At 42.0% G+C, this 10,977-nt stretch overlaps 2 protein-coding genes across 7 annotated transcripts in view; one reads left to right on the forward strand and one right to left on the reverse strand.

Moving 5' to 3' along the window:
• The window catches only part of LOC126917676 (flotillin-2), an 87,622-nt gene that overhangs the window by 49,282 nt on the left and 27,363 nt on the right, over nt 1-10,977 (forward strand). The gene's annotated exons all lie outside the window — the stretch shown is intronic.
• On the reverse strand, nt 1,644-10,206 carry LOC126917661 (glucose dehydrogenase [FAD, quinone]-like). 6 transcript variants are annotated; one of them, XM_050724795.1, is made up of 6 exons: nt 9,736-10,206; nt 5,558-5,649; nt 4,523-4,716; nt 4,022-4,236; nt 2,767-3,949; nt 1,644-2,386 (listed from the first exon to the last, which is right to left on the reverse strand). In XM_050724795.1, the coding sequence occupies exons 2-6, from the start codon at nt 5,621-5,623 to the stop codon at nt 2,116-2,118; spliced, it is 1,929 nt and encodes a 642-aa protein (XP_050580752.1). In that variant the 5' UTR covers nt 5,624-5,649; nt 9,736-10,206; the 3' UTR covers nt 1,644-2,115. The 6 variants fall into 6 exon arrangements, with proteins under 6 accessions (XP_050580752.1, XP_050580751.1, XP_050580754.1 ...); XM_050724794.1 differs by lacking the exon at nt 9,736-10,206 and adding an exon at nt 8,147-8,479; XM_050724797.1 differs by lacking the exon at nt 9,736-10,206 and adding an exon at nt 7,008-7,155.

The following is a 10,977-nucleotide window of genomic DNA, read 5'->3' on the forward strand; positions in this document are numbered from 1 at the left end:
AAAACGCAACCGATACTAATGCTAATTGTAAATATTTGAAGGCCAGCGAAGATCGAATAAACAAAGTCTTTTGCAACGTTATAAAACTATTTCCATTATACACTGGTCCCTACAGAACTATGCAACTTCTACAGAAAACGTTTGTTCGAATTTTGTGTTACAACGCGTATATGTAGTACCAAAAAAGGAGGGCGGGTATACGCTCCGTTACGCTGCGAGGCTTCAGCATGAGTCGTGCTTCTGGCCGTCGCTCGCGGTCCTACAATGTCGCAAGCGAATCGCCTTATCTGCCCGACGAGGGACATAAAATGTATCGGCGCATAGTTGTCGCCATCCAGCGACTTCCAGAAACGTCGATTTCGGTTCGTTGTTTCATCCGCAAAGAAGGCGGCGAACGTGGTCATAGGTGCGAACGGTGGCGTGACCCGAGCGTAGTGGGAATCGTCTGCCCGAGAAGACCAAGAAATGATCTAAAGTCAGTCAGTTCTTTTTGAAGATTCGAACAGCACACGTCGAGAGGTCGGATGAGTAAAGCCGAACGAACACGTTGATATTGTTTATCACTGAATAATTTGTCATTCTTTATCGTTATATTCATCGTTATTAAATATACAAACTATATCAATCTGTTAACAAATAAAACATTCTTACTTGTTCTTGCTCTAGACCTATTTAAGATACTACATATATATGTATATATTTCATGAACATGATAATGTTAAGTGGCACACTCTGTATATACATATATACATACATACATTAAAGATCTTATCATCTTCTTTTCAGCTTTTAAAAAATATTCAGCATAAAGGATGTATTCGTCTTACAATAGACGAATGGTTATTGAAAACAAGCATAATTTTTATCGATAACACAAAGGTCGTCCAGAAAGTACTGCTCGTTTACATATATAAGACATAAAACGATGGAATGTGCTTATAGAAGATCGCATAGTTTACGCGCGTTTAAAATGACGATGCGAATTGAAAATCCTGCCTACGGCGCTTTTACGCTTTTCAAAGGCTGAAAAAATTCTTCCAAATGGAATTCACCACCGAATTACAGCAGCTGACGGTAATAGAATCATGGATGAATTATTAAATAAGAGCGTAGTTGCGCGAAGTCAATAGAGACGGAGAAACTGCACGTGATCGTAAGCATTCAGGCCAGCCGTCTCTCGTTACAGAGAAAAATATGTTTGATCCATAATGCTTCGCAAGAATGGATGATTTAAAGAATTGCATAAGACGATAGATATACGAACTGACGTACAAAAACTCGTAGAACGTTTCGATAAGTGTTGGAATAAGACTGGCGTTTTTTTTTGAAAAATAAATTGGTATATATACGAAAGTTGGAAAGCAAGAAATCTTTCTAAAATGTATTTGTGTCGTTGTTATCTCAAAACGGGCGTTACTTCCTACACGACTCTCGTATAACATCGCGTAAATAACGGGCGAGGCTGACTCGTTTTTGGCACATATCGGATACGTATTTTGAATTTATCAACGGTCGATTTTTCAAAGTGTATGTGCCATCTAAGTAGAAATAAGCCATGTATCCGTGCGAGATATACCGTTATTCGACAAGAAAGAAGACTAATCGTTTCTATAAATAAAATTTCCGAAATGAAATAAACGGAATATCGAGTAAAAGATATATTTGAATTATCATATTTGAAAAATTGTCCACGAGATAGGCTCGAGTCTATTCTACAGATATTCGCATCGCTCGACACTGATCATAAATTATTTGCTTGTCGTTATATACAGAGTAATAGTTGCACATTGATTGCTTGGAAATGATAAACTCGTCGTTACTCATCCTGTCATATATGGCACAGAAATGTATTAGATAGTACGTCGCATCTTTTAAAGTTGGCTTAAAAATTTCTCAAATCCAATCTTGACCGAATTATATCGATTTAAAAGTTGCATCGTGGTGACGTGAGCAATGTTCGGTAAGGAATATTTTCATCGTTGATATCTTCTGGGAAGATAGCACTCGCGTAAGAACGTTTCGCAAGAAACGGGACATCGCGCGGAATACCATACGACAGGAGAATCGAGATTAAAGAATCGTGGCATCGAGCTTTTCCGACGCATCTTCCAGTTCTCACATCTTCGTCCATGTATGCGCGATCATGTCAGCCGCCTTTTCCGCGATCATCATGATCGCTGCGATGGGATTACCGTTTGGCACGATCGGAAACACGGATGCGTCCGCGACTCGAATGTTCGATATACCACGTACTCGTAGCTCTGGATCGACGACGGCCGTTGGGTCGTCGTACGCGCCTAGTTTGCATGTCCCCGATTGATGGTTCTCCGGTCCAGTCGCCGCTCTCACGTAGCACTCCCAATACGCGTCAGTGGCGAAGTGATAGCTGAACCAAATGAATTTCACGTTAGTACCAATTACGCGAATTGACGTATATCTTTGAACGTTTTACTTTCATCCGTAATATACAGGGTGGTCCGTAATTCATGGCACGAATGCGGTAAGGGGGATTTTATGGCTGAAAGTAAAACAAAAATCAAAATTTCTAACCGGTTAATTGAATTCGATCGATTCTAACAGAGATGTAGAATAAATATAATATAAGAACGTGGAATAAAATGTGTTCGTCTGATTCTCGAGAAAGTGGAATTTGAAAATTTATCGACATATTCGAATTCTATTTTCTCGAGAACGGGGGACCTCGAGGTTTTAACGGGAACGTTCGTTGCATGAATCACGGGCCTTGCCGTATAACGCTGTCCTTACTTGGTGCAAAGGGGATGAACGACAGGTTCCAATCGAAAGTCCCATTGTTTCATAGTCTGCGTGTTGGTGAGCTCGATGGCCTTCCTAATACCCTCGATCAACACCTTCAAATCCTTCGTGTGGGTAAAGTAGTTGGGGTAAATCAAAGGTGGTGCGATCGGGTCGCCGGAACGCAACTTCATGTATCCCCTGCTCTCCACGGTAAGAGTCGTCGGCCTGACCACGATCTGCCTTCTGTCCGAGCATAAGCCAATCGCGCCGTTCAAACACTCGAATTCGAGTCCGGTCCTTGGACAATTTGGCGCGAATCCGTCGAAGAATATCTGGATATCGGGTATTCCGTTAGCGGCGTAGCTGCTCTCGAGAAACGCCGTCACTTGGGTCAATCCGGTACTGCTCAACGGACCGGTTCTCGTCTCCAAGTATTCGTTAACGCTGTTCATGTTCATAGATTCGTACGCGGTATCCTTAATACTGAAGAGAATCGCAGCTGACACGTGATTGTGAAGATTCTTTCCTACGGGCAGGTCCTTGATCACGTTCATGCCTAATTTGGTTAAATGCTCCTTGGGTCCTATTCCGGAGTTCATTAAAATGTGAGGGGAGCCGATCGCTCCAGCCGTTAAAATAACTTCTTTGTTAGCTTTCACGATCCTCTTATATCCATCTTTATCGATCAGTTCGACGCCGTACGCTTTGCTCTGCCACTGATTCGTTAGAACCTTCGTCACCTGGGCGTTGATCAACACCCTTAGATTCGTTCTACCGTATGCCGATCTCAAGTAATTTCTCGAAGTCGTGCCTCGTACGCCATTGTCGGTCGTCATGGGAGCCACCATGAAGCCTGTCTGCCTGTATTCTTTCAAATTCGACGTTCTGTAACCCAGCTCGGCCGCAGCTTTCAGAACTTCGTCGGCGAAGGCTGGCTTATGAGGATAAAATCGAATCTTCATCGGACCTGGTACGGCAACGGTTCTAGGTTTGTCGGATAATATCGACTGATCTACGGGATCTTCGGCGCGTTCGAAGTAGTGGACGATTTCGTCGTAGGACCAACCTGTGGCGCCTGCTCGAGCCCAACTGTTGTATACCTCTGGATGCCCTCGTGCATACATCATTCCGTACATGCCGGCGGTACCGGACATCATCTTCCCTCGCGGCCAAGTGCACACTCCGCCGGTTTCTGCCGGTGATACGTAAAGTTAGAAAGGATAGAATTTCGTTACTTCCTCGAACAAGAACGCAGATCGGTTACCTAAACACGCGGTCGGATGGGGCTCTGTTGGCTCCGTTTTGAAATTCCAATCCAAAGACGAATTGACCGCGTGAACCGCGAGTCCAGGAATAGAAGTCATCGACGGTTCTTCCGGTCCTGCTTCTATCAGCAGAACCCTCCACCAAGGATTGTCGCTCAATCTCCTGGCAATTACAGGCCCTGCTACTCCGCCGCCGACCACGATAAAGTCGAACCTACGTTTTCGATGATCGTATCGATGATAATTTATAAATTAAACGGAACCTCGAACAACGGTCTAAAACACGTCTGTCGCATTTCGGAAAATAATAATACTTTATCGTCGATTCGACTGCAATTTAATTTTACAACTTAAAACGTGCGATAAACCCTTGCTTCGGGTTTCCATACAAGTTTAAATTACCGGAAGGATTCGATCGCTGCAAGACAATGTAGAAAAAAATGAAAGTTTAACGAATTAAGAACTTAGAAGTAGAATAAAATTAGTCGCGAAGATTTTACCATTCGTTGGGCACTTCCTCTTTGCCGAGTCTGTGGCAAGGATCCGACACGTCGCACGTAGACGCGATTATTTTCTCAACCAAGCTCATGAAAGATGTTTTCACGCCGCACTTGGACGCCATATACGACGTGTCTTTGAAGCTGCAGGAACAACACGATGTTCCATTGCTCGTATCCAATAGGCTAGCCTGAAACTGGTTAACGAGGTCTTTAATTAAATCACTTTCACTTTTGTATGCCTTGGTGATTTAACTGCGCTTTGCTCGTATCTCTGTTCTTCGCAGATAGACGAAGAAAAAGTAAATTTCGTACGAATCGATGTAAATCAAAGATTAAACGCGAGATTATCGCGAAGCGAAAGCTACTCTGCATTCGAGAAAGAGAAAAGGAGTATTCTAATCGCGATATCGTCGCAGCACGGTTGATATTAACGAAGTATCGTTAAACATGCGCGGAGTAATTTTATTTACATTGTATCGAGAATTCGCGAAAATCGGACATTTCCTCGAGTCGTCCGCATCTAGAATCGCATCGGACATGTTTCGTCTACGGCGAGATTATTTTTCGAATTCTCGTGCTCGTGGCCTGGCCTATGCATCGCCATGACGATGCTCAGGTTCGAAGGATCATCCAAAATATAATTATCGCCATGTACAAGGGTGTTTGGTTTATAAATTTGCCATAGGAGCTCGTTTCTTTCCACTACGGCCGACATCGATCTGATCGATCGTTCTTCGTTCGACTTCTCCCTTCCGACTAGAGATAATTACGATAGGTAGTCTAGTTTCAAGGAAAATAAAACCTGACCGACTTTCGAGTCACCATCACCGATGGAGGATTAAACTGCATGAAGTATAAGATAGAGATAAGATATACAGAGAAAAAAAATACGTATCGAAAGAGAAATATACGCGAAAAGAAAGGCGCGCCGCTGTCTACTAGAACATCGTTTGTCAGTATCAACGGGTCGCGAGCTTTCGAGTTTCCTTTTGGGGATAATCGCCGATATCGATCGATCGGGACGGCTCTATTTACCGGAAATGGGAGTCGAAACGCGAATGCCAATTGCACCAGGAGCGAGAGCAGCACGTACGCTCGCATTTTATCCAATTAGAGGTCGGTATCACCTGCGAACAGAAAGCAACAGAATTCGAGTCAATGTGTCAATGCTAAGTTTGCGTGTAATTTAGAATCGGCGGAACGCAACGGAGAACGTGGCAATTACTACCAACGGTATAATTCAAACTAATTTTATCGATACGCGTTAATATTTGGTAGTTCATCGTTGGATCGCCTGAAAGAAAATACGCTTCTTGTTCGAACGGTTCTTCGTTTGGTTGCATTTATGTCGCTTTCGAAGAAATTGACGCGTACCGGCAGTTCGAACTCGATAGTTTTCATCGATCCGATCTATCTTTGCGTAAAGAATGTCCCACGTGTACCGAAGTTAAGTCAAAAGCGTGCTAGTATCGTTCAAACGTTGCTTATCTTTCACGCAATTTAATCACACGGTCGATGCGTCGACTAACTTTTAGAAGAATCTTCGATACCGTTTAAATCTATCGGGCATTCGAAAGATTATGCCGAATCGATTTTCTTCTTTTGCAATTCTTTCATACCGATGTTGGCGCTTACGCAACTTTTACGCGTTATTTCAGCGTTTTCCTCGATGAACTAAGACGAACGCACGGTTAGCGAAAATTGCGAGTATCGCGTGAAACGCGAAATAACTTTCAGCGTGAAAGTCTATACGGTTGAAATTGAACAAATTACGGTTTCATCGATGCCGTCACGAACGAAGAGTCGTCGAATCGAAGTTGTTTCGTCGATGATAAAGCGCTAGCGAGTACGAACGAGGAAGATAACGGTTGTAAAATTGTAAAATCTGACCGGTGATCGACGATCATCGAAACGGTATTTCGCGTGAAAGTGACGATCTCGAAACGAGAGAACAATCCGTAACGTTGCAGCCAGCGATGCGCGTTCAACTCGAATCGATTTTGTAACGATTCCAAGTTTTCAACGTATGTACGTACAGTGACGGACGAAAAATAATTTATAACACATCGTTCTATGATAATTTTAGGAAACGGAACCGTATTTTACAAGAACGACGAGTAGACGATACACGTAACATGCGATCAGAGAGGAAAAATAAACTGACAGATAGCGGAAATAGGTGTCGATGAAATTTCGTTGAACGTTTAACTTTAACTTTATTGTCACGCACTTTCTCCACCTATCCGCTTATCCTCTCCGACTGTATATCCTGAAATAGACGATCCCAACTAACATGGTAAAAAGTATCTAACACAAAGTTACTAATGCCTGTATTCGCGTTGCAGTTTTAAACTTTCTTTCAACTACGACTGTGTTCGAAGCGATGCAGAGCATATCGACAAAAGCCGATAGATCGTATAATCACATCGGAGGATAAATCATACGCGATCGCGGGTCTGGTTTTTGCACGCTCGAATCGACTCACGATATGCTTTCTGTGTGTGAAAGTCCCGACAGCTGACGAGCAATTAATCGTGTCTGGTTTGTGCAAAATTGTGGTGAGCAGACTTTCGAAAGTCGCGAGAATTTGTCTTTGACGGAACGTATGACGAGCGAGGTTTGGAAGCGAGTTTGATAACGCTTGGTAAAATCGTTTGCGCGGAACAGATGCCACGTGGGAGATACGATAACGCCGTTAACGCGGAGGAAGTTGGTCCAGCAGCGAGGATAGTATCGGGTATACCGTGAAAACTGGTAACGTTGTTAGAATAAATTTTCATAGCGTATCAAGAAATGCGCGGCATATGGAAAATGATACTCGTAAAATTTGACTAACAATGACGATGAATAAAATATACGTCCGCGGTATTTGCATACGTATATCGCTAGAAGCGTTCAGGGTAACGAATAAATATTCTATCGCATTATCATACACAGCGAACATAACGAAATAAAGAATTTTTGAGAAAAGAAGAATTCGTACAGGAAGTGTCTTTATCAAGTTCGTCACAATTATTTCCCATTTGTCCCGTTGAATTTTAAACTATCGCAAGCTCACCACGTATACCCACTTTCCCTTTCACCACGACGTTCAACAGCCCCACTCAACCTTCGGATAAAATAGAATCCAAGTACACATTATCCCTCTATCTATTTAAAGCCAAACCTACTGCGCGAATATTCTTCCATTGCTAGTTGTAAATCACAAAGCAAGGAGAAAATATGTTCTCGAATAAAAGTAGATTAGTATGTTCTCGATCCGTGTATTTCTATAGACGTTCCGCGTCGTTTCTCTCGTTTACTTTATCCGTCTTCCGTTTTCCATTCTTTCGTTTCGATTTTAACAACGTAAAAAATGCCGTAAAAAATACATGTTCGATTCGGCTGAGTCTTCTTCAAAAACGAACTTTAAAAAAAAAGACACCCCCTCCCTTAGGTCGAATGAAAAAAAGAACCGTAATCCCTTTTATTCCGTTTGAACAAAAGATCTAAAAGTAAATCTTCGTTTTCGAAACGCGAGAGATTATCTCGTGAGATCTATAGAAAAAAAAAAGAATATTTCACTTTTCGGGAAAGAAATAACGAGAAGGAAAGAAAGAATGGTAATGTGAGAGTTAGACAAACCTGAAGAATCGTCCAAAGGGAAGCGGCGCGCAGTAGAGGAGGCCGATAGTGGCTCGTGGAGCAGAATTCGAAGACATTTGGGCGGCTGTAGCGAGTAGGGAGCGCGCGCGCGCGTGATAGTCCTTTTGGTCGGGAGCAACACAAAGAGGAGCTTCATCCGAGAAAGAACGGAGCAGTCGTGAGTCTGCGGCGCGCCGCGTGAAAGCCTGACGCAGAACGGCAACGATTCATCTATTTTGACGACGCGACGGGGTACAGTTGGGCAAGAGCCGCGGCCGTGGCCACACTAGACGGGCTAATTAAAGAGGCTCGACGCACCGTGAACTGGAAGGGAGATCGGCACTCGCTCTCTTCCGGAGAAAGAGCCTGACGTCATCCAGTCAGTAAACCGCTCGAATGCGTCATGCGAAATGAAGTCGGGGGACGGCACGAAAGAATCGCTTGAAAAACGTGTTTCGAGAGGGAGGACGGATAAACAAGGCCGTACGGAGGATCGACCGAAGGGACGGTGGCTCCTACCACGTGAACGAGTTTTGCGTTAGTTCAGCGCTTTCGTTCCTATAGACTTTGCATTTTCCTTTCCCACGACCGATGCGATTGTTCTATTCGTGTCTTATCGACGGGCAAATAGCAAATGGTTGGCGAAACTCGGTGACAGTTTTCAAAAATTAGTCGCGACGTTAGTATCGGTATTGTGCCATCGGCGAGCAACGACGTCGTGCAATTATCGGCGCAATAGTCTCCCTTTCGATACGAGATAATATCCTATTGCATCTGCGCGCAGAGGATATTCGAAACATCTAAACGATGATATTCGCACGATAGTCTTTTCGGTCGGCAGTGACACAAAGAGAGGCTCATCCAAGACAGGACGGAGAAGCAGTAGAGCGAGGCACACCGCGTGAAAGTTTCAAACGATGGCGTACGAAAGATTTTGAAACACGATTCTTCGTAAGATTTGAAAATTTATTCTCGACGAAGATTTCAGCAATTTCCGTACGATTAAAGATACAACGTATTTGCGTCGTTGTAGAGATTTCGAATTCAAAGCTTCGCGGTACGTTACCAACGCGTTGCGTTCTGAAGTTAGCGCACCCAGAATTCAGCGTGATCGACGTAAGTAGTTGGATCGCGAACGATTAAAAAAAAAAGTAGCTCGACTTTTGATTTTTCGCGGTATTTCCTGCGAAAAAAGTTCTAACGACGCGACAAGTTCTTCTTACATATGAATTATCTAAGAACGAACGTTCTGATCGATGAACGGTACATAGAAAGGAAGCGCATAATTCGCTCCTTTCTTTCCCATTGTCGGTGAAAGTCGGGTGAAAGAGAAAAAGGCAGACGATATGAATCATGCTTTTGTTGACAAGAAAAATAGGAAAACTTTATTAAAACAAAACAAAAAAAAAAAAAAAAGAGAGAAAGATCGCAAAATATACGAAAGAAGCATTCTACGGTAACAGGAAAGTACCAATTCGGTCGAAGGTTTCAAAACTGCGATCGATTCGAAGCGAAAATCGGAGCAAAGATATAAATGTACAAAGACGCGATTAAGAGTAAACGATAATATGTAAAAACATTGAACTTACCACTGAGCGGTATGTAGAAAGGTTCACTACACTCTTTCCGTGTATAGAATGAAATTGAACGTCCACGCGACATTTATATGTATTTTTACGCTTAAATTAGATAGGTTATCGTCTACGTAAGCGAAATCGCGGATAAATTACGTTATCGGTTAACTTCATTTTTTCTCACATCTGGATCTCGTACAACTTTTAATCCGATTTTGATTGGAATCTCGACGAAACGAGCAATTTGAGACAAAGATAAGAAAATGTACCGATATATCGCTCAAATACATATTTCGTTGTAATTAATCCAATTAAATCTTATTCTTCGAGCGAGCGTATTGCGTTAATCGGTCCATTTAAATCGTAAATACCGTTCTATATCGTTTCGGTTCTCGGCTTTTCCTTTCGTTTGTCGTTTCATCGGTAAGAACGTACGCGATTTACATATACTATACATACGCTGTATCATAAAATCACAACTAAACTGTTTTTTTTTTAATTCCGTTTAATATAATTATTCGAATCGTATTAATTATTTCAATCTCGCTTAAATCTAATTTAATTTTATCAAGTTTATATTAAACGATTTAACATATTGATTTACATGTCATATCGTTCACGTCTAAACAACGATTATAGATTAAGAAGCTAGTAAAAATTAGGCTATCGAAGATTTTTTGTAAAAACGGAAGATTTCTCAATTACGTGCTACGTGTCTCGCAAGATTATATATCTCGCAGATAAATAAATCGATTTACAAGTACATGTCACTTATTACTGTTTGTTTTTAATACATCAATTGAAATCGACTATATGTCGGAACTCACGTAATATGTTGCGATATAAGTTGATAAATTGATCGATATTTTATCTGGTAATCGATTCTGAGTCATTCGAAGACATTGTATTTAATTATACAATTTAATTATGCAAACAGCAAGTTCGGTTTTCGTTTGTTTCTTCGAAACTGAAGCAATCCTCTGCTGCTACTAAACAACGGAAAACATGGCACTTTTTCTTTTGTATCGTACGTAGCACACACGTGCATCACACGCAACTTCTACCGAAGATCGTGGAAGACGAACGCATTTAGTTTCATCTTCCGATCGGCGTACTACTTACGACTAACAAAAATATCCAATTATTATTGAATTTCAATTGCAACGTCCTCTAAACGAACTACGCACGTATCTTTTAATTAGGTATTTGCAAAATCGAATTTGGCGATTGAGGCACAAATCACAAACAGAGGAATAC

The sequence above is a fragment of the Bombus affinis genome, chromosome 6 (assembly GCF_024516045.1).
Source record: "Bombus affinis isolate iyBomAffi1 chromosome 6, iyBomAffi1.2, whole genome shotgun sequence".
In the NCBI taxonomy this organism is placed as follows: Eukaryota; Metazoa; Arthropoda; class Insecta; order Hymenoptera; family Apidae; genus Bombus; species Bombus affinis.

Coding starts and splice junctions, on each gene's coding strand:
- LOC126917661 (XM_050724795.1), bottom strand. CDS start 5,623: ATGCGAGCGTACGTGCTGCTCTCGCTCCTGGTGCAATTGGCATTCGCG. Junction 3,950..4,021: donor CCATCCGACCGCGTGTTTAG/GTAACCGATCTG, acceptor TATCACCGGCAG/AAACCGGCGGAGTGTGCACT. Junction 2,387..2,766: donor GTTCATCCCCTTTGCACCAA/GTAAGGACAGCG, acceptor CATTTGGTTCAG/CTATCACTTCGCCACTGACG.